This window comes from Oryctolagus cuniculus, chromosome 13 (genome assembly GCF_964237555.1).
Source record: "Oryctolagus cuniculus chromosome 13, mOryCun1.1, whole genome shotgun sequence".
Classification (NCBI taxonomy): domain Eukaryota; kingdom Metazoa; phylum Chordata; class Mammalia; order Lagomorpha; family Leporidae; genus Oryctolagus; species Oryctolagus cuniculus.
This window is the reverse complement of record NC_091444.1, coordinates 102,766,143-102,790,062: the sequence shown is the minus strand read 5'-3', so window position 1 is coordinate 102,790,062 and position 23,920 is coordinate 102,766,143. Positions and strand designations below refer to the sequence as shown.

General features: G+C 41.5%; 1 protein-coding gene across 1 annotated transcript in view; it reads left to right on the top strand.

The window, feature by feature from the left end:
* The first annotated feature begins 15,093 nt into the window (after positions 1-15,093).
* EPC1 (enhancer of polycomb homolog 1) overlaps positions 15,094-23,920 on the top strand; it is a 109,046-nt gene continuing 100,219 nt past the window's right edge. The window contains exon 1 of the mRNA XM_051821685.2: positions 15,094-16,164. Coding sequence (XP_051677645.2) covers positions 16,162-16,164 — 3 coding nt within the window. The 5' untranslated portion in view covers positions 15,094-16,161. The remainder of the gene's footprint in view (positions 16,165-23,920) is intronic.

Below are 23,920 nucleotides of genomic sequence, written 5' to 3'. Positions count from 1 at the left end.
GGATTGGTTTTGTGTTGGTTACAAAACATTTTTTATTTCTCTCCCTTTTCCACAAATTTTAAAAAATGTTAATCACATAAAATCTTCTGAACATCCATTTGGCATTTTAGGAAGCAACTGCATACTGAAATAAATACTGAAGTGTTCCCTAGATCCACACGTACTCTGGGCGATGCAGCCATGGCCAACATCACAGTAGCACTCCTCAGTAACAGAGTTCAAGGTCGGTGGTGGGTCCCACTGGCTCGCACCACATTACTCCTGTCCTACCAATTTACGCCTCTTACCATGCCCAACTATTTTTATGCTGTTGTCATTGTTACTCTCTTATCTTTACGACCTTTTTTTCGTTTTATAATTGTTGACGAACATGCTTTATTCTTATCCCAGTGTACTGGAATTATAGCCGGCCCTCTACTTCTGTGGGTTCCACACCCTAGGGAGTCTACCAGCTAGGAATCAAATACACTGGAAACAAATAATAAGCTGTATCTGTATTGAACATGTACAGCTTGTTCTGCTTTCCATTATTCCTTAAGCAATACAGTAGAACCGCTATTCACATAGCATTTACATTGTATTAGGTAGTATACATAGTTGGGAGATGATTTAGAATAGCCAGGAAGATATGCTTAGGTGATAGGTAAATGTTATGACATTTTATATGAAGAATTTGAGCATCTGGGAAAAGTCTCTTATGGAGGGAGGACCCATAGCACAGTTGTACAGCTGCTGATTGGGACAACCACAGTCCATCTCAGAGGGTCTGGGTGAATCCTGGCTCTCCTCTCAATGCCAGATTGCTGGGAGCAGCAGGTGATGGCTCAGGGACTTGGGTTCCCTACCAAAAATGTGGGCGATCCAGACTGAGTTTGGGCTTCTTGGTTTTGGTCTGCCCAACCCCAGCTGTTGAGGGTATTTGGGGAGTGAACAAGTAGATGGAAGATTCTCTCTCTCTCTCTCTTGCTCTCACTCTCACTCTTGCTCTCTCTCTCTTAAATAAATAAAATAAATAAGAACAAATTTTAATCCGCTGTGGATACTGAAAGATGACTACATTATAATAGCTAAGATCAATGTTCATCTTGTTCCATGTATTTCTTCCAAAAGTACATCATAACTTTCTCATTCCCAAGCCAAGCTATATACTCTTGCATTCTTGGCAGCTGAGTCACTGAAAAATGTCACCATGACCATTCTCAGAAAATAATACCTGTTTCTGGACAACAAATGATTTACTTACTCTTTCTTATGAATGAAAGTTTAAGTAAATAATAACAAAGGCTACGTGAGGATACAACAACAAAAATTATCAAATGACAAGACCTGGGAAACATCATTATATGGGAAACACCCTAAAGACCAGTGTGAAATAATGGCAGTGGGCGGGGGGACGGAAGCTCAAGGGTCCCATGTTCTGATCTCTGGACAGTACTTATAACACTTATAATGTCCTCCTTATAACACTGGAGGTCATAGCCACAAGAGGCCAACCCAGACTTTCTGCTCTGCCTTGCTCCAGCTGGTAGCTGATGTCCCCAGCCCTCCAGGGCCAGCATTTCAGGAGAAACCTGGCACAGGTGTGCCAGCTATTCTGTGAACAGAGGCAAAGCGAACTAATGATGCTCAGATCCTGAAACACACAGACACACACACACACACACACACACACACAACTGGCCCAAATAAAGAAACAGACAAGCTAGCCAGGTTCAGGGCAAGTACTAATTTTTTCTCTTGGCAAGACCATAAGAGGAAAAGCTTACTTGGTGAAGAAACAGGACCAAATTTCAGGAGGAAGCTTGGGCTTTTGATGAACAACCATTTACAGCGCCAGAAATTTGAACAACAATTATTAACGTTGAGAAAATCTTGTAACTTCTCTAAGCTTCCGTATCTTCATCTGCAAAGGAAGAGGATGGTACTCACTCCCCTGATGCAATGTGTGCGGTGCTCAACAAATGGGACGTCACTACCTGGGTCTTACTAGTTAGGTGACCATGTGTCAGCCTATTTATACAAGGCTCAAAATTTTCCCAAATGTACATTAGGTAGATTCTACAAACTCCACACAATGAAATCACATGCACTAAATTTCAGAACCAGGGAAAACATCCATTTGAATAGAAAATGAAGACCAAGGGAAGAAAAAGAAGGTAGGTGCCCTGATTAATAATCCCTATACAATTACTAATGTGTCCTTAAGTACAAAATAAGCTCTGGGCTTTCTGACAGCCCAAAAGCAATTGGGAAGATGTCCAGTTACAAAACACTCATTCATTCTTCATGAGGGAAAAAAATATCAAGTGCTCATGGAAAACATATTTTTCAGGGCATGTCACTTCAACAGTCCAAGCTTTAGTCCCCTCATCTTTAAAACAAGAAAGACATTACTCGCTTTTTGGGGTAGATGCTGGTGATTAAATGAAATAATGCATATGCATAATCCATAACCTGGATATAGTTAGGAAATGTTACTATTTCCTATATGTTAATTTACCCAAACTCTGTATGCTTATAGCACGTAGGGAACTATAAAAATACCAATCTGTAAATCGAATGCAAGCTAAGCAATAAAACCAGGAAGGTTTCAATTAAAAATGTCATTTTGTGAGACACATCATACGGTTTCCTCCTCACCTGTTGTAGCACCAATTCGATACTATCGCAGTCAGTTTACTATCAAATGCTTTGAGGTGACAATTCACCACCACTTATTTTTTTTTCTTCAGATTACTGTGTTTCATTCAAAGGACTTTGCCTCTGCAGTTGGTTGTGATTTTTTTTTTTTTTTTTTTGACAGGCAGAGTGGACAGTAAGAGAGAGAGACAGAGAGAAAGGTCTTCCTTTGCCGTTGGTTCACCCTCCAATGGCCGCCGCGGCTGGCGCGCTGCGGCCGGCGCACCGCGCTGATCCGATGGCAGGAGCCAGGAACCAGGTGCTTTTTTCCTGGTCTCCCATGGGGTGCAGGGCCCAAGCACCTGGGCCATCCTCCACTGCACTCCCGGGCCACAGCAGAGAGCTGGCCTGGAAGAGGGGCAACCGGGACAGAATCCGGCGCCCCGACCAGGACTAGAACCCGGTGTGCCGGCGCCGCTAGGCGGAGGATTAGCCTAGTGAGTCGCGGCGCCGGCCTGGTTGTGATCTTACGTGGACTTCGCTTCCACTTGGTAGAGTTGTATCATGGACATATGAGGTCTCCTTTTGTTCTGTTTTCATTACCTCCCAGATTAAAGTAGAATTTCCCAGTGCTATCCCAATTATAAACACAAACACAAGACTCAAATAGCAGAGTACCACCTGGCCCTAGGGAGGTCCGGTAGATGGTCCAGGATAGGATTTTAGTATTTTTAAAATGATTATCGAAATGAAAACAAAATTTTTAAACTCTCACAGATACCAGTGTCTCTACTTTGAGAAATCCCATTGCAAACCAGTCCTAAAACAGCCAGTGACCAAGTGGCCTCCGAAATTTGCCGTGCAACCCTACCTCAGTCTGTTGACAAAGAGGAAACACTGGGGGATCCCCTCCTGTTCCTCCCAGGTTTTCATCACTGCCTACCATGTACCCAGTGCTCTTCCAGACATGTTGAGGTAGGGAGTGCAGTTGGGCCGTATCCTTTTTTGATACTGGTCACTAGAGAAAGAGGAACAGAATGGAGAGATTTGGCTCCAGTAAATCTGTTTGGATGGTACCAAGTGCTGCATCCAGTCCCAGGAGGCCCCGGGAGAGCAGGAGGCTCTTCTGCGGGGGTTCTTTGGCCAACAGCAAATTCTCAACACCATCCTTAACTCAGAGTCCCAGCCCTTAAGGATAAAAGCTCTCGATGAACAGCTATTTCGCTCCATCAACTTCCCAGCACGAACACTGGCCCAGAAGTGCTTCAGGACTGGTTCAAAACAGACAAGAATTCAGCCTGTTTCCTTGTAAATATCCCACAAATTATGGTCTGTGAATTGAGGCTCGGTGCATTGGTTTTCCAAATATGTACAACAGGCACTGCAAACACAAAAAGCTAAAGATAATATGTTAGTGAAAACTGTAAGTTAAGACTTCTGGGAGAGCCCTGAACGAGTTGCAACAGGGAGGCCAAGAGACTCCAGGACGTCAGCTTCTGGCTTAAAATAAAGCACCAATAACACCAATCTCTACTAGCAGTTCAGAGAGTGAAGTCTGAAACCAAAAATAGAGTGAAGCTCACTCACTTTCATGAGGACTGAAACCTGATCGTGGGCTCCTCAACACTTCACACTAAGTCCTGGATAAGCAACTCTTTAAAGAACCCTCAGTGAGGACAAATAGCACTCAAGTGGCATTTCCCCTTGCCAGGGAAAGGCAATGAGATAGCTGATGGCCAGTCCAATATTAAGGATGGTAATATTAAGCTCTTATATAGTAAAGGTGGCAAATCAGCCATCTGATGCCTGGGCTATAGTTGTTTTTTTTTTTTTTTAAGATTTATTTATTTGAAAGATAGAGTTACAGAGAGGCAGAGAGAGAGAGAGAGAGAGAGAGAGAGAAAGCTCTCTTCCATCCATGGGTTCACTCCCCAAATGGCCACAATGGCCAGAGCTGGGCCAGGAACCAGGAGCTTTCCTTGGCCTTAGCAGAGAGCTGAATCGGAAGTGGAGGAGCCGGGTCTCAAACTGGCGCCCATATGGCGGCAGTGCTGGCACTTACAGGTTTATTCACAAAAGTACCTAGGAGCCAGTGCTGTGGTGTAGTAGGATAAGCTGCAGTCTGCAATGCCTGAGTCCCATATGGGCACCGGTTCAAGTCCCAGCTGTTCCACTTCCAATCCAGCTCCCTACTAATGTGAATGTAGTCTGTACTTGTGCTATAATTTTACAAATAATTTATAACTATACAAGGGGGACAGTTTTCTAATGTCTCCTTGTGGGAAAATTGGCTGAAACTCCTGGCTCCTGGCCTGGACCTGGCTCAGCCCTGGCTTTTGTGGCCATTTGGGGAGTAAACCAGCAGATGCAAGATCTCTCTCTATGTCTCCTTCCCTCTGTCTAATTTTGCCTTTCAAGTAAATAAATTTTTAAAAGTCCATCATTTCCTGATTTTCTTGATTCTAAAAATATATTTATTTATTTAAGGGCAAGGAAGGAAGGAAGGCAAGGAGGGAGAGAGGGAGGGAGGGAGGGAAGAAGGAAGAGTCCGGTAGTGCGCATCAGTTGGTTCACTCTCTAAATGCCCACAAATCAGCCAGCCAGGTCTGGGCCAGGCAGAAGCCTGAAGCTGGGAATGCAATCCAAGGAGGTCTCCCATGTGGGTGGCAGGTACTCAATTACTTGAGTCATCACTATCACCTCCCAAGGTCTGAATTCTGAAGAAGTTGGAATCAGGAATAAGAGCTAGATTTGAACCCAGGTACCCCAAAGAGAAATATGGATGTATTAACCAGCATTTTGAAAACAGTTTTCTTTATTTTCGTTCTATTTAAAGGCAGAGAGACAGACAGAGCTTCCAGCCACTCATTCACTCCCCAGGTACCCACAACAGCCAAGCTGGGCCAGGCCAAAGCTAGAAGCCAGACCTCAATGTGGGTGTCCCATGTGGGTGGCAAGGACCCATTGTTCTCTTCTCAGGATGTGCATTGGCAGGAAGCTGGATTGGAACCAGACTAGCGAGGATTCAAACTAGGTATTCCCATATGGGATGAGGATTTCCCAAACCACGCCAAATGCCTGTACCTTAACCGGCATCATAACCACTGAGCTAAATACTCACTCCATTTCCCCTAGTATGTAAAGTGACCTTATTTCCCTGATCTTCCAAATTGTAGTCCACTACAATTATTAGCAGTGCTATTTTCACTCTTGAAAATGCCCTGGATTTTACTAAAAATCATCTGGTCACACTATCCATTGTACCATCTCTTATTATTTCATGTTCCACGTCTCCTCTTTGGTACTCCTTCTCCCTCATTCCTTGGGAATCTCCTATCTTCCTTTGTGTCCATTGGCTGTCTTTCTTCATTTTCCAAGATTTTCATGCTCTAAATTAATCAATATTCACCTCCACATAACCCTATTCAATCAACTCAGATGATCATGGCAGATTATTAGGAAGCAAACAATCTTCTTATTTCACCTAAAGCAGTCTGTACTTGTGCTATAATTTTGCAAGTAATTTAGAACTATACAAGGGGGACAGTTTTCTAATGTCTCTTGCAAAATTTCTGCCCTTTATCAAAGTAAAGTGCAATTGTGCTAATTATGTAATCACTCCCGTCTGAGTTATTTTTGTGGTTGCTATTACATATACTTACTTGTTCAGTTATATAATAGGGACTGCTGACTTGGCACCCTTTATTCTGAAAGTTTGCCAACACAAAAAGAAGTTGAGGAAAGAAATCCAGAGAAATGGGACTACAAGTGGCTTGTATTCTCTTTATTCCGTATTTCCCCATTACTCAAATGCTTCGTAAGGACATTATATTACTTTTACCATGTGGGGAAATGTAAATAAAATAACCAATAAACTAGTAAAGGGCACTTAGACTAAAGTTATTTTTTAAATATTTGCTTATTTATTTGAAAGGTAGAGTGACACACACACACACACACACACACACTTAGATATTCCACCCTCTGGTTCACTCCCCAAATGATCACAATGGCCAGGCCTGGGCCAGGCTGAAGCCAAGACCCTGGAACTCCACCTGGGCCTCCCATGAGGGTGCCAGGAGCCCAAGCACTTGGGCCATCTCCCACTGCCTTTCCAGGTACATTAGCAGACAGCTGCATTAGAAGCACTTGAACCGGCACTCCAATATGGGATGCCAGTGTCACGAGTGGTGGCTTAACCTGCTATGCCACAAGGCCAGCTCCTAAAGTTACTTTTATCAATAGGAATATTTGAATACTAGATTTGATATTGGATCACAGCCTACCAGTATATGATATATGTATGTGTATATATATATATAATATACACACATATATATTTGATTTGATATCTAAGACATAAGCATTATTTGATATTTTACATATATATCAAAGAATGTTTGGTCCAGTATCCTAAAAGTTGAAATGAATCATCACACTGGCAATTTAGCTTTGCAAAAACTGTCTCTCTTTCAGTAGTTCCCCTTACTGGCAATCTAAAGGCCCATGCTTCCCAGTGGGTGTCCATGCAGGTACGAACACACCTGGGTAAGAACAAACGTCGTAAAAGAGCATTTCTGTAAAGGGTGCTCCTTCTCTGCACCACTTACTCTGAGCGCCAGCTTGTGACTGCCATTGTTGTGGGCTATTTCATCTCAAAATACAGCTGCAAACAATGCCTAAATGCCCCTTTTAATGCAATATAGTACAAAGACAATATGATCATCAAAAATAACTCACTAAATATTAAGAATACAATAAGCCACACCTGTGTAGAATCTATCATTAACATCAACCCCTCTTTTGTCTCCTCCCCCAAAGAAATTATAAGAACCTTAGCGGCACATCTCTAGGGAAATTGTTTATGATTTGCTCCTATTAATCTCCTTTTTCTTTTCATACTGGGCCTGAATTATTAGCTGACTCTCTTTGTGTTCCAATAATGATTCATACTCCGTAACAGTAAATGGTCTTTCTTGTATGGGAGCGCTAATGATCTCTTACAGAAAATTTTCAGTCTCCCTTGCTGTAATTGTTCAAGTTCATACTTGAAGTGAAAGCCTTGGCCAATGATATTTCTGTTGCTATGGCTCTTCTAGGCTCCTGTAGGCCTCCTAACTCCATGCAGTGCTGAAATTTTAAGCAGCAAGTTCTCCGTCAGTGCATGGGGGTTTTCTCATCATTACCTTGCACTGGAGTTAGGGTTGGGGTAGGAGCAGAGAGGGAAATGAATTCTGCATTAGTCTTTTTTTTTTTTTTTTTTTTTAATTTACTTAACAGGTAGAGTTACAGACAGTGAGAGAGACAGAGAGAAAGGTCTTCCTTCCGTTGGTTCACTCCCCAAATGGCTGCCACAGATGGGAAGCCAGGAGCCAGGTGCTTCCTCCTGGTCTCCCATGCGGGTGCAGGAGTCCAAGCACTTGGGACATCCTCCACTGCCCTCCTGGGCCACAGAAGACAGCTGGACTGGAAGAGGAGCAACCGGGACTAGAACCAGGCACCCATATGGGATGCAGGCAGAGGATTAACCAAATGAATCACAGTGCCGGCCCTACATTCGTCTTGTGTTTTCAGTAGTAAAATGAGTAACTTTCATATTGAACACTAAATGGAAAATTCCCATGCAAGATTTAAAGTTCAGCCCATGAAGTAAGATGGCTGTTCCGATGACAACGTGCTATAGCTGTAAGACAAGAACATAAGGGAAAGAATATTGAGAAAGTGAAGAAAAACATCATAGGAGATTGCAGCTGAGTGTCAATAATACAACACAGGGAAATGTAGACACAGGAGCACTGAAATAGGCAGTTATCATAGGGACTCTGCAGATCAGGGGCACGTAGCCACAGAGATTTACTGATTTCTCTAAATGCATGTATTTATTTGTCTAAGACAGAGAGAGATGAAGAGTCAGAGAGGAAGAGAGATCCCATCCATTGGTTGGTTCACTTGCCAAACGCCTGCAACAGCTGGGGCTGAGCCAGGACTGAAGCTAGAACCTGGGAATGAAGCCCAGGTCTCCCACATGCGTGGCAGGAACCCAGTGACTTCATCATCGGTGCCTCTCAGGATCAGCGTGAACAGGAAGCTGGAGTCAGGCATCTAACTCAGACACTCCCGTGTCGGACGTAGGCATCCAAACAGCATCTTACCTGCTAGGCCAAATGCCTGCTCCCAAACATTTTTAAAAAGAATTATCTCTCTCTAGTGTTTTTATAATATGTGTGTTCAAATGATCAGATCACATTACTCTCCATATTCAAATAGCTTATTTTAATTCAGGGGACATACATACAATAAAAACATTGGCTGGACCCATCTTAATGTACAGATTAATACACTTACATATATGTGTGTACATATATGACACATGTATATTAACATATGTACATATCTCATATAACCACAATCCAGTTTATGACACAGATTTCTTGCATCTCATAAGGTCCCCTTGTTCCCTTTCTCAGTCTAATACTACACAGTGATTAAAAAGTAGTTGATTAGGGGTGATTACTGTAGCATAGAAGGTTAAGCTGTCACTTGTAACTTGTGCATCCCATATTGCAGTGCTGGTTCAAGTCCTGGCTATTCCATTTCCAATCCAACTTCCTCCTAGTGTACCTGGAAAAGCAGTGGATGATGGCCCAAGTGCTTGGGCCTCTGCCACCCACATAGGAGACCCAGATGGAGTTTCTGGATCTTGGCTACAGCCCCAGCTGTTGTGGCCATTTGGAGAATGAACCAGGGATGGAAGACCTCTCTCTCTCTCTTGTGTGTGTGTGTGTGTGTGTGTGTGTGACTCTCTGACACTGTGCCTTTCAAATAAATAAACATTTTTAAAATAACTAGCTAATTCAGGGGGAGGCATTCGCCCTAGCAATGATAACTCTCATGGGAGGGCTCACAACTCTATATCAAAGCCCCTGGGTTTGAGTCCCAGCTCCACTTCTGATTCCAGCTTCCTGCTAATGCAATTCCTGGTAGGCAGTGATGATGGGTCAAGAGGATACGTCCCTGACACCATGTGGGAGGCCTACATTCAGTTCTAGGCTCTAGTACCTGCCTGAACCAGCCCCCGCTGCTGGGGGCATTTGGGGACCAAGCCGACAGATTTTATATATATATATATATATATAAAATATATATATTTATAAAAATGTAAATATATATTATATATAACATATTTATATATTATATATAATATAATATATAATAAATATAAAATTTAAATTATTTATATATAAATAATTTAAATTTTTTTCCAGTAAGCACTATTTTTTAAAAAATTTGTATTTATTTATCTTCATTTCATTTGAAAGGCAGAGAGATGGAAAGATCGCCCATCCACTGGTTCACCCCAAATGCCCACAACAGCTGGGGCTGGGCCAAGCTAAAGCCAGGAGCCAGGAACTTCATCCAGGTCTCCCAGGTGGGTGGCAAGAATCCAAGTACTTGAGCCACCATCTGCCGCCTCCCAGGGTACGCATCAGCAGGATGCTAGGTTGGAAAAAGCTGGGACCTGAACCAGGCTTTCCAGTGTGGGATGTGGCTGACCCAGTGGCATTTCAATCTGTGCACCAAATGCCCATCCTCCCCTGATTTTTAAGGAGAAGATTTTTTTGCCAATACTTTAAAGATAACTCACACTAATTTTATTAGGAACTACATTAAACTGTGAAGAACAGGCCCTAAGAAAGAACGTTTTAAACAAGTTAATTGTTTTGTCTTTCACATTAAAACACACACACACACAGGGTCTACAGGCAGATTGTGAAGGAAGGGCCTGTTTGGAGGCTCCATAAAACTGGCTTTGTTCTCTCGACTCAGCCACTCTTAGCTGTGAACTCTCCCCTAGGTTGTCTCAATATAGCACCTGGCTCCACCCAGGTGTGGTGCCCACCCTCCCAGCAGGAAGGAGGTCAAAGATGATATGTGAAAGGCAGCACCTGCTGAGTCAGCCCCCTTTAAACGAGGAAGCTGGAGCCAATGGCTTCCTGCTGCACATCATTGGCTGAAGCCGAGTTGTACAATAGTTTTGCGTGGCAAACCCTAACTAAAATCAGGCTTTAAGAAGAAGAAAGGGAGGAGAGATGTTGGTGGTTAGTCAGCGAGCAGTGGAGCAGTGTCGGCCACACCAATGGTCACTGATGGCTCTTTAACAGCCTTTCTTGGAAATGCTTCTTCATTTGCAATGACAAATGCAATCTGCTCTCAGCTCCCAACAGGTTCTCAAACATTCTTAAGATCCCTGACAAAGGTATTACAACAGTCTGATGAAGTACTGCTATAAAATACATTTACCAAAAAAAAAAAAAAAAAGAAAAAAAAAAAAAGAAATTTTCACAACTAAGAGAAAAAAAATGGGAAAATCCTAAAGGTTAAAAGTGATAAAATTTGCCTAAGACAATCACCAGGACCACCTGAAACCACCCAAAATCACAATGTTTTCACCTGGTAACACCTTTCCCCACCCCTTGAAGCTTGCAAAGGAAACTGAGGCGGAAAAAAAATCATTAGAATCAGGAGCTTTGATTTAAGCCAAGAATAATTTTTATAGGCTACCTGAAAGGGACTACCGTCTACAGATCTACAGTCCCTGACCTGCAATTGTGAATTCCCCAAATCTTTGAGAGCTATAAACCTTCCTGCACGTGGCAGCCTCCTGTTTGGTGGCACATGCTGACCCAAACTGCTAAGTAGCTCCTTACGGCAGGTTAGGCTGTTGCCCATGATGCAGGCATCCCATATGGGCATTGGTTCAGGTCCCAGCGGCTGCTCTACTTCCAAGGCAGCTCCCTGATAATGTGCCTGGGAAAGCAGCAGAAAATGGCCCAAGTGCTTGGGTTCCTGCCAACCACGTGGGAGACCCGGATGGAGTTCTAGGTTCCTGGCTTCAGCCTGCGCAGCCTGGGCCTGTTGGGCTATTTGGGGAGCGAATCAGTGGATGAAAAGATCTCTCTGTGTCTCTCCCTCTCTCTCTTTTGGTCATTTTACCTTTCAAGTAAATAAATACATCTTTAAAAAATACTAAAAATTTGTGGGAAATGCATGTTTTGAAAAAAACTATGCATAGAATCTGAAAGTGGCTCATACCAAAACAAACACTTTTTAATTTAATTTTTCCATAGATCTTTTGAAGTCCCATCATATGTTTCTTTGCAAAAAATAGTAGTGAATTGGATTATGGAGTGCTATACCATATTAGTTCTTCAAAATTCAGAAAATGCATCTGAATTCCAAATAAATTTTATTTCTTTTCACGGATCTTCAACATTAACTCACTGGGTTACTTTTTTTTTTTTTTTTTTTGGCTCCTATTACTATTAAAGCTCATTCAAGGGGTTATACATCATTGATTTGGCCTGCTTTTCAAATTTCAAGTCTTAGATCTAAGAAGTTGAACACAATATTATTGCCCATGTGTATGTAGGATTTTGGTTTGCTAGCAGTCAGGTATTATACTGAAAAAGAATAACTATTCTTATTCCAATTATATTACTTTCAGTTTTAATGATGATTTGCCTTGTTAGTAAAAAAAATACTGAGCTTTGTCAAATGATATAAATAAAATATAAATAAATGTAAGGCATTTTGAATCAAAAATATCAAAATGAGCATCATTGAAAAGAAACAGAAAATGGAGGCGAATAGTTGCCTAAATTCCTTTTGGTTTCACTTGTAATATGCATGGTCTTCAGTGTTTGTTTCTTACCTGTATGTACTTAGGAAATGAGTCATAATCAATGGCTGTAACTATGTGGATAAAATAGGCATTAACATTTTTTCCCTATTTCTTTTCTTTTTTTTAAAAAAAATTATTTATTTGAAAGGCAGAGTTGCAGAGTTACAGAGAGGCAGAGGCAGAGAGAGAGAAAGGTCTTCCATTTGCTGGTTCACTCCCCAGTTGGCCTCAATGGCCAGAGCTGCACCATTCAAAGCCAGGAGCCAGAAGCTTCTTCCCGATCTCCCACGCGGGTGCAGGGGCCCAAGGACTTGGGCCATCTTCTACTGCTTTCCCAGGACATAGCAGAGAGCTGGATGGGAAGTGGAGCAGGCAGGACTCAAAGCGGCGCCCATATGGGATGCTGGCACTGGAGGTGGGCGACTTTATCTGCTAAGTCACAGTGCTGGCCCCCCTGTTTATTTTCATTTTATCTGAAAGGCAGGCACACACACATACACACTGATCTTCTATCCACTGGCTCACTCCCCAGATGCCTGAAACAACCTAGCCTAGGACGGGCCTATAGAGGTCTCCCAACTGGGTGGCAGGAACCCAAATACTTGAGTCATCATTACTACCTCCCGAGGGTGCACATTAGCAGGAAGCTGGTTCAGAAGCAGAGTAGCCTGGACTCAAACCAGGCACTTGGATATGGGATATGGGTGTCCCAGGCAGCAACTTAGCCCCATGCCACATACATACCCCTGAAATGGAATTTTAAAAATAAGAAAGCAAAAACCTATGATGTAGCTCTGTAGATTGAGAACAGGTTTTCCCTCTCCGATTTACTACAGCTGGGCTGGACTTCTCATCACGAAACTTCCAAAATCTCGAAGTCAAACATTCTACTCTTTGACTTGCTTAGGTACGGAAGTCTCGTTTCTCTAGGAGATCACAGCTCCCTGCCTTCCTGGCCTTATCATGTACCGTTTTCCCTTTCTCTTGATATGCTGGGACCACGCTGGCCTCATTTCCCTTCCTGGAACAGGCCAAGCTCCTGGCTATCTCAGGCCCTTAGCACACGTTGTAACGCCTTCCTACTCAGCTGCATCTCATGTATTTTTCAAGTCTGGCTCCTTCTTGTCCTTGAAGTCTAACTTAAATGTCAGCTGCTTAGAAATAACTTCCTTAACATATTCCTTCTGTTTTCCTACCCGTTATTCTCTAGCTCTATGCTGATTCTTAATAGCACTTACAATTTGCAATTATTGATTTGTTTACTTGGTATTTAGCTATCTTCCTACTACCTTATGAACTCCATGAAGGAGGAGATAAATGAAGTGTTTGCTCAATCAAATCTGTGTAGCACCAAGCATCATACCTGGCACATTCTAAGACTTCAAGAACTGAATAAGCAACACAAGTATTACTTATGCTATGTCTTTCTGTGATTATTTCCATAAAACATTTTACTCCACGTTTTACCTTTTCCAAAACAAACAAACACAAAAACCATTCAATCATGCACAAATGAGCTTCACAAAGTTTGTGGGAAAATGAAATTAAAAAATCATTTTATCTCCCATGAAGATGATGATCTCAAAATCATCAGAGAAAATTCTCCTATAGCAAAACATGTAGTTAGAAATGTGCATATTGGGGCCAACAACCCTGCATAGCTTATTCTGCATCTCCCAAGTGGGTGCAGGGGCCCAAGCACCTGGGCCATCTTCTGTGGCTTCCCCAGGTGCATTAGCAAGGAGCTAGATGGGAAGTGGAGCAGCCAGGACTCCTATGGGATGGAGGCAGCACTGGCCCCTCATAAAACCCATTTTGAATCCAGATCTACTTCAGTTAACAGAACAAGGTTAGGAAATGCTCAGATTCTTCTAAATTCGCCTGGGCCCCTCCCCTGCCTTTGGGTGAACTGTCTGGTAAAAGCTCAATAAGTTTTGTGAAACACATAGTGAGTTCTACCTCCTGGTTGAGGGTGGACAGACCCTGTTTGTTTCAGTTGTCCTATAATTAATACGATGCCCCCCCCCCCCCGCCCCTTTACTCTCCAAGTGTCCTGCTTTAGCTGATAAATTATATACTCACCCTAGCTATAGCTTTCTAAGAATGTCACCTATTAAATGCCAGGCAGGAAAACTAGACCTGGGGGGGGGGGGGAGAATTTCTCCACCCTTTTCTTTATCCAGTTCCTTAAAACCCTGTTCCATCCTTGGCTCTTTAGAAACCGGCAAAGAATTTCCTACTGAGTGTCTCCATATAAGACACATTTTGGTATCTGCCGACTTCGGTGACTTTACATTTCCAATCATTCAGTGTCGCCTTCATGTAACATTACTGTTTTTTTTTTTTATGTTTCAGACTCGTCTTTATTTAAAAAGCCCAGTTACCACCAGCAAACTCCTGACTCAGCTCACACGACTAGAGACAGAGCATCCAATTTCCCAGCCCACTTAATTTGAAAGCCTGCCAAGATAGGTGAAAGACCTTATAAATATGTAAAGCAGGAAGTTCAAATTACAGTCAAGTAAATCTCTGGTGATTGATGTTCGTTTCAAAACAATTTTTGAAAGAAACTAACACAAAGCAGCACATTTCTAAGACCACCCCCCTAAATCCCCCCTTTTACCAACGGCTTCCCCGGAGTTCAAACTCAACAATGCACTTGGAGTATTGTATTTATTTTGGATTTTTTTTTTTTACCACTTCCTGGAGGCTAGGAGGAGGCACAGTGGGAGGATCCAAAAAAACTCAGCACCACAGCCATTTTGTTTGTAAGGCGGAGTGGTGAGGTTCTGGCAGCCAGCAAAGGTTTTTTTTTTTTTCCTTCCGAAACCCACTTTTCAAGGGGGAAGGGTGCAGTGTGCCTATTGTTTCCGATGTAACTCCTACCGTCGTTATTCGGTTTCCACTTTCTGTACTCAAGGTCGTGATCACGGCTTACCAAAGCCAGTCTTTTTTTTTTTCCCAGGCGCTGCAGCTAAGGGAAAGCAGGAATTTTGCTCAGGGATGGCCGGTTCTTGCAGAGCCACCACCTTGGGTGACTGTCAGAGCCAGCCTTTTTTTTTTTTTTTTTTTTTTGGTGAGGGGGGTGGTGGTGGAACTCGTTTTCCCAGGGCCATCTTTGCACCCAGCGTCTGTCTCACGGACGTTTTCTGAAAACGGTCAGCAACGTCCTCCATGGGGGGGTGGGGGAGGTGGTGGAAACCTGCCACGGGTGTGTTCCGTGAGGCCCAACATGGGGGCCCGGAGGGTGCCGAGCTCGCGCCAGCCGGCGCGCGGAGAGCAGAAGCCGCGCCATTCTCGCGCGCGGGCCGTGGGCGCTATTGTCTCGCAGGGTCACGGCGCGCCGAGCCGAGCTCGCGCCGTGCGGGCGGCTGTGCTTTTCCGGAGCCGGGTGTAAAATGGCCCGCACGCTGCGTTTTTTTCTTCTTCTTCTTCTTTTTTTTTTTTTTTTTCCGTCTCTCCTCCTCGCGAGCCGCGGAGAGGCGGGGACGCGGGGGATAGTGCGGGCTGGAGGGACACTGCCCCGGCGGCCAATCAGCGCGCGCCTGCTGCCATCGCAAAGTTGTTAACCCCGGAGTCTTCTGGCTGCCGCTCGCCTCCTCGGCTCCGGAGCTTCTGTGGTATTTCTCTGCCGTCGCCCCCGAGCGCCCACGGAGCCTGAGGCGGCGAGGCCGGCCCGCTGACCGTGCCACCAAGTCCCACTTTTTTTTTTTTTTTTTAATTTATTGACCAAATATTTTCAAGATGTTGGAAGACCCATCTGCCGCCTGGAGGCTGTTGTTTCCAGGGACACAAGTCCCCAGCCTATATTGTGACCATTTTTTTTCCTTCAACAACCGGCTGCCGCTTTGCCTCCGCGGATGGTAAGTTTTGTGATTTTTTTTTTTTTTAAAACGTTTCTGTCAGTGGATCTTGGAGGGAGCCGCCGGATTAAGGGAGATTTTCATTGTGTTTCTTCTAACAAAACCCATCTTGGCATATATAACATATATGTGTGTATCTATGTGTGTGTGTGTGTGTGTGTTCTTCAGCTTTGATCTCAGTACCTTCCCCCTAATCCGGATCTGGTTCATTTTTACCAAAAGAAATAGAAATAGTTTTCCCCCCTTCCCCCTCCCCCCCCATTATTAAAGCTAAATGTGTTTGATAGAAATTCTACTTTCATTCCTGGGAACTACAGGGGGAACTCGGAGGTTTCAAGATGGATTTGTTTTGTGCCAGGAAATGTTGGTCATGCCAAATATGTTCATCTCCTCTTTCTAAAAAATTATGTCTTCCCTAATTTGTCCGGGACTTAAATGATCAGCGGACAAACTGTAGATGTAGTTAAAAAAAAATAGGCCTATTGTGGTTCTCTTGATGGATTCCTTGAATGCAAACAACAGAAAAGCTGCCTTTGGAAGGTGGAGATTGACATAACCGGGTTTATATTAAGTTATGGCTGTTACTAAATAGTGGATCTTTTATTTGCTGATCAGATCTAAACTTGCAGTCCACGTATTTTTTTTTTTTTTCTCAAGCTCTTCCTCTGATCTCCTTTGCGGATCTATCTTGTTTTGCTCCAAAAAAGAAAAAAAGAAAGGTCCATTTGGGAGACATTTTGTAATTTTTGGCATTTTTCTAATTTTTTTTTCTTTTTGCACACGGTGGGAGATCTTTTTTGTTTTGCATTGATCTGTGTTGGTGGCGCTGCTGTGCTCCTCAACAATTTATGTCAGTTTCACTAAAAGAAAAAAGGAAGGAAAAAAAAAGAGGTGGGGCAAGATTTAATCTATTCTCTTATCCCTTTATTTTCTTCAAGAAAGTTCAATTTGCTCAGTGGAAATATTCGATGGTATTATTTCAGTGTTTTCTGTGAACTGTGAACTGTGAGGAGAGCAGACATGTCGTCACAGCCAGTCCAGCGAACATCAGGGCAGGCATGCAGTTTCAGTTGTGTTTTATCTGATCTTTTTTATTATCTCTGGATCAGATGATTCCATAAGAAGCTGTCGGTTTGTCTTCCCTCCTCGGTAACGTTGTGTGTTTTCCTCCTACTATAAAATCGGATGCTTTAGTGTCTTTTGGTTTATTTGCACAAAATGTTGGAGTTTCAGTTCCCTGAACATTGTAAAAGTTGAATTTCATTTTGAACCCAGGGATTTCTTAAATAACTGTTCTAAGTCTCTCCTGAGGATTTTCTAGTCATGGCTCAAGAAATAGTACCTCCTTTATTGTTTACGTGTTTTATTTTGAAATGATACTTCGGTTGGATTGATGGATAGCCTTTTTTTTTTTTTTTAAGGAAGAGTATTTTGGAATAAGATAATTTTGTAAAGAAGACATGCACAATCGCTTTTAAGTTTAAAAATATTGATACTCACATTCCTCAATGCAAGATTCTGTCTTTTCAATCTTTGTTCTGATTGAGAGTTATCTGATGATGAGAGAATATGGGGTTTAGGCCCTAAATCTCCCCAGAATAAAAATGTGTTAGGATAGGACTTAGGTCGTGGTGGTCTCTGTAAACATTTAGCTGTTTATGACGACAGTTAGTATGTCCTCAGTTCAAAAAGAAAGTGGTAGGAATCAGTCATTGTAACTTAAAACATACCGTTTTGCCACATCAAATAAAAACAACTGACATAGTGTCTCTGACTACCTTTCCATGCCTTTGAATAAGATCATTTTTTGAGAGAGTAAAAATGTCAGGAGTTACTATTGTTTTTACTCACATTGAAATGTGTGTCTCATCACTATTTAATCATTTAACAGTTTGAGGTGAAAGAATGTGTGAAAATGACTAGAAATAGTATTTCTGATTTTTTTGTCCCCATTATTTATCTGTAGATCCGTTTCCTTGAACTTCAAAAATACTTAGGTATTATTTTCCTATTTTGTAAATACTGTGGTTTAAAAATCTGGAAATGTTCGCTGTAATGTTTTATTTTTTTGTAAAAGGTAAGACCCCTCCAGATTGGTTTTTGACATTGTAGATTATTGATAGCATGAAATATTGCAAGTGTAAATATATTATCTAACCCTCTGGTTAAGAGTTCAGTTCTCTGAAGTTGATGTACTGAATAAAATACACTTTCCCACATGATTATTACTAAAATATTCTGTTATTCAGGATGATGCTATTTTTTTATTTTATTTCATCTCTGGACACTAAAAATGTTTATCTAACGTAGCCCCTTTTAAAAACAAACTGGTGCTATGAAGTCCATATGTAGCTATGCAATGCTCTTTGTTCCTCCTACATCATTGCCTATTACATCATTGATTATGAAGCAACCATTATAGTTAAATCTTCACTTTTTAAGATCACCCATCGATATTTGTATGGAAGAAATTCTTCCGTATATGCCTCTTACCTGATCACTGTGTAAATAAGGAGGTTTAAATCTGTGAGGCAAAAAACAATTCACTGTTTTATATTATTCTCCATTTTAAAATCCACCTGTGCTTTATGATAGCTCTGGATGCTTCGGACGTTAATCCTTTTTTAATTGATGACATTTTTAAAGACGTTGAGTGATTATGATTAGAATTATAATATGTTTTGTTATCATTAAAACCCTTTATTTATTACATTTAGTACATAGAAAACTCAGTTTTTCCTGGTAACAGTTGCTAGACCGTGGACAATTAAAAAATAAAAACACAATTTTTTAAAATCCCCAATGTCATTTCAGTCAAGAATACCACACTTCTTTCTTTCTTACATACCATTTATCAGAGACAGTAGAAAGTAGCAAAATTGACTGTATTAAAATATCATATCATTTTTTTCCATCCCGCCCATCCCTCTGATGGAGGGAGGGGTTACTGAGTAGTGAAAAAACAGGTTGCAGAAATAAGAAAGAAATGATGCCAAAGACATGGAGAGCTTGTAAACCAAATTCTGAACAATAAGCCTCACAAAAAACAAGCTTGAAATTACGGGGCTTAGTTAATAACAGAAATAAACTGAAAACCATATGAAAATGTAATGTAATGAAGCATGTAATTTTCTAATTTATTAATTTATATTCATTAGCATTGGTAAAGATTGAGGAGATTTCAAGTTGACCAGACTAGTCAGTCAATGGGTAATGGTAGGGTGGGGTAACAAAGGAATAAACCTTGGAGAGATAGTCTGATGACCTGACATAAAACGCTGAAGATATTAGGCAGGACCAATCTACTTTTACCTTGAAAAGAACTTTTTTTTTTTTAGAGGAAGGAAATATAACCCAAAATTTCACCCTTTGAAACCAAGTTCAAAATAGACATGAAATTGTATATTTCTGATTCTATCCACTTCTTGCCTGTATTTCCCAGGCATATTGCATTATTTCCATAAAAATTCAGACACATGACTGTCTTCAGCATGATTTCTGCAAAAAAAAGAGAACAGAAAATAATACACAAAATTAGGGATTTTTGTTATGACTTTGTTTTGACCTTTCCAAAATGATTCTCAAATGGGAAATTGAAAAGGGAAATAAAGAAAAAAGTAATAATTTCTTTGTGAAAGCGATAGAAGCATATTTTACACTTGATTTGTTCAACATGGGGGTTGCTCTTGATTCCCCTCCCTCCCCCCATCTAGTATGTGCTATGATCAGATATAATCTTAAGAAAGAGAAGGAACCCTGCTCTCATGGGGTTTACAGTCAAGCACGGTTCCAACCTCTAAAGATACTTTAAACTTGAGATCTCAGATGTGTGAGTTCCCCTTGAGAATGGAGGCCAAATAAAATTTATAGAGCTATATTTTTTTCAGAATTATTTGTTTATTTTTATATATTTGAAAGGCAGAGAGACAGAGACACAGACCTGCAGAGAAATCTCCCATCTGATAGTTCCTTCCGCAAATGCTTGCAACAGCTGAGGCTGGGCCAGGCTGAAGCCAGGAGCCCAGAACTCAATCCAAGGCTCCCACCTGGGTAGTTGGGACCCACATGCCTGAGCCATGATGTGGCTTCCCAGGGTGCCCATTGCAGGAGGCTGGAATTGGGAGTGGAACTAGGACTCAAACCCAGGCACTCCCAAATGGGATGCAGCTGTCTCAAGCAGTGTCTTAACTGCTACATGCCAAATGCCTGCCCTGTGCATTTTTTTTTAAAGATTAATTTATTTATTTGAAAGTCAGAGTTACACAGAGAGAGGAGAGGCAGAGAAAGAGAGAGAGAGGGAGAGAGAGGTCTTCCATCCGTTGGTCCACTCCCCATTTGGCCGCAACGGCTGGAGCTGTGCGCCGATCCGAAGCCAGGAGCCAGGAGCTTCTTCCGGGTCTCCTGTACAGGTGCAGGGGCCCAAGGGCTTGTGCCATCTTCTACTGTCTTCCCAGGCCACAGCAGAGAGCTGGATGAGAAGTGGAGCAGCCGTACCTTGAACCAGCGCCCATATGGTATGCTGGTGCGTCAGGCTGCGGTGTTAACCCGCTATGCCACAGCACTGGCCCACTGTAAATTTTTTAAATTTAAAATTTAAATCTATGTATATAGGATTTGACAAATTTTAATTTAACCATTATTTGAGTACCAGGAGGGTAATAGCCTCCATGTTTTAATTGGACACCAGATAAATAGATGAGTACCTAATACAAATTTCTATTGCAAAGTGAGAAACAAAACATTGCTTATTTACTTGAGAAAAGACTGAGAGGATCTTTCTGGTAGTTGTAGATGTGCGCATGTCCCTGTGAGGTCCACTAGGTGAACATTTTCTTAAAAATACGGTAGAGGTTCATTTTGTACATTTCACTCACACTGTCTTGAAATAAATCATCAATATAAATATAAGCGGTGAAAATGCAGAAGTGAAATTGGTGTTAAAGGATTATGTTAGGATTAAAATACTAAATTTTTATTTTAAAATCTTCTGGAGTAATTTCCAGTGATATATGTGTGGTTAATAAAAAGTTCATGGAAAATGCATATTATGAAAAACAATGCATGGTGCCAAAATAAATTTATTTTTAAATTCTGTTTTTATGAACTTTTTGAAGTACCCTTGTACATGGAGCAGATTTTCAAATAAAAACAAATGTTTTAATTTATGAAAGCTATATAATTAGACATTTAGCTAATGGTTAATTCCTTAAACACATCACATGGAGCAGAAAAATAATGCTAATGTTATTTCTATACAGATGAATTGGAAAAGAAGACACTATCTTCATATTATCCTTGTTAAGAATTCTCTATATCCTTATTAAGAATTCTCTATATCAGGAATAATCGCCAAATTATTTTGTTACATGGCCAATGCCAATTAATCCATAGTAGCAGGATGTATTTATGTGATCTCGTTTGCTCTGATACTTAGAACTCTACTGATAGTAGTATAAAAAATAACTTGTTATTTCAACTAAATCAGTGATCAGGAGGCAAGCCAGTTCTAGTTTTGGTTCAGTAGCTCAACAGTGTTCCCAAGTTCCTTGGTGGTTTCCATTCTCCATTCACATTGCCATCAAGCCTGCAGTATCTTGTCTCTGGGTCACAAGATGGCTGCCAAAAAGCCGAGAATCATGTCCTGATAGTACAGCATTCAAAGTGGTAAGAGCTTCTCTTATCCATCTGTTGATACAAGATGAAATCCTTTCCCAGAAGCCTCACAACATAGTGTTTCCTAGAGCCCACGGCTGGGTTTGCAGGACATGCTCATACCTAAACCAGTCCTGGAGGAGGAGCTCAAAGTCACCAGGGTTGGTTTGGCTAGGGAAGGGTATGTAGAAGGTAAACAAACCCTTGTTGAGTATCTAGTGTTCATTTGAGTTAGCTCTTATTTGCTTTATGTAAACTTTTAACTGCTTTACATGACAAAACATTAATATTTGACTAGCCACAGGCAGATAAATTAAAAAACAAAAACTTTTGAGTAGAACTTACTAGGTTCCAGTCTGTAGCCCAAGTGCTACATTTACTATCTACTTAAATCCTCAGAGTTAGGGGATAGGATGGTCATTCTATCCACTTTACAGATGAGGAAACTGTAAAGCATAGAGTGCTTGACTTCCCTGAGGCTTGGCCCATGTTATGTTGCAGATGAAGAAGCTAGAGTTTGAATGTGGCCAATCTGAAGTCACAGCCAGTATACTGATCTCTGCTGTCACAATAGATATTTGTAAATTTGTATTCTGCAATCTTATACTTTAAATGCACTGTGTAATAGTGCTGCTGGATCCTATAGTGAATGTGTTATTTTGTATATCTAATTATGTTTCCATAGAATAAGTAATGAATAGCTAATTTATCAGTGTTTATATCTGAAAATTTGTTTGATGAGTTTGCTGAAGGTATGCTTATCCATTTCATCTCCTTGGGAAGATCTCATGAAATTCTTTCAGAAGTTGAATTTTTACAGGGGGGAAAAAAGATCAAAGAGTAGAGATTCCTGGAGACCTTGATGAAGTGGGTATATTCATGATTCATAATACTGCACCCAAAGAGAGAATGGGCTTCTGTGCCACAGTTTGCAAGGCCAATTTTGCGTACGGAACTGCCTCAGTGTACATCCAGTTTGGGATGTGTGGAAGCTTTCCCCTCTGTGATATTATTAGGCTGTTGGCCAGACTGTGGAACAGTAGGTCTTAAGTGTCAGTGTCCCCAGATCACTTGGCGGGCTGATTGAAACACAGATGCCACTAGGCCCCACCCCTGCAGCCCCAGGTTCAGGGCCTGTGGTAGGGCATAAGAATTTATGGTTCTAACATGCTTCCCAGTGATGTTAAGGCTGCTGATCCAGGGACCACCCTTTGAGAACACTACTTGATAATCACATGGTATGTACCATGATAAATATTTTGGCTTTGAAATATGAATCACAAACTTTAAAGAGTGTCCCTTAATGTTTGGCAACTCTAATGGGTCAATACATATATATGCCTGTATTAAGTAAGAGTGGGCAGGATAGCCTCGCTGAGAAGGTAAGTTGAGCCAAGACTTCAAAAGAATTCTTCTTATGTTGCGGCATTAATGTCACATTTGAGATTTATTGGCCAACAATTCCTGTATGTTTATTTTTTAATTTTCAAAAAACAGCAGTCCATCATTTATGAGTTATTTTAAAAAGTAGGTGAAAACAGAACTTAATCTACTCAATAGCCAGTTGTATCTGAAAAGGATTTCTGTATCTGTGTTTTGTCCTACCCACCACCAATGCCCCACATTCATGAATAGGATGTGGTTTCCGTGAGATTGAGAAGAGGAGACTGCCATGCCAGTGACCTAAATTTAGCTGTGAAACTCAGGCCACTGCCCCATCCACTGGCCACTCTCCATCCTCCAAGACGGAGGTCAGAACCCCAAATTCTGGAACACTGCAATATGCCAAAGAGTACAGAGGACCTTTTCCAAGAGTTTAATTGCTTTGCTGCTCTATCATTAAGTTGTGAGGCTTAAAAAGAAATTTTTAGTGCTGAAGGCCTTGTCTCATTTTTTCAAGAAACAAATTACTAACATTAATGAGAAAAAAAAAAGTCAGCAAATGCAATGCCCTTAGTATTCCCGGATGCCAGCATAAGCTTCGAGCCATCCCCTGATACTCTGCAGCTCTTGTCAGGGAGCTGGTATGAAGTATCCGGAGAAAAGGCACCAGCGGTGAGTCTGGGCGAGTGTGTGTCCAAAAGAGCTATTCAGCACCTTTTTA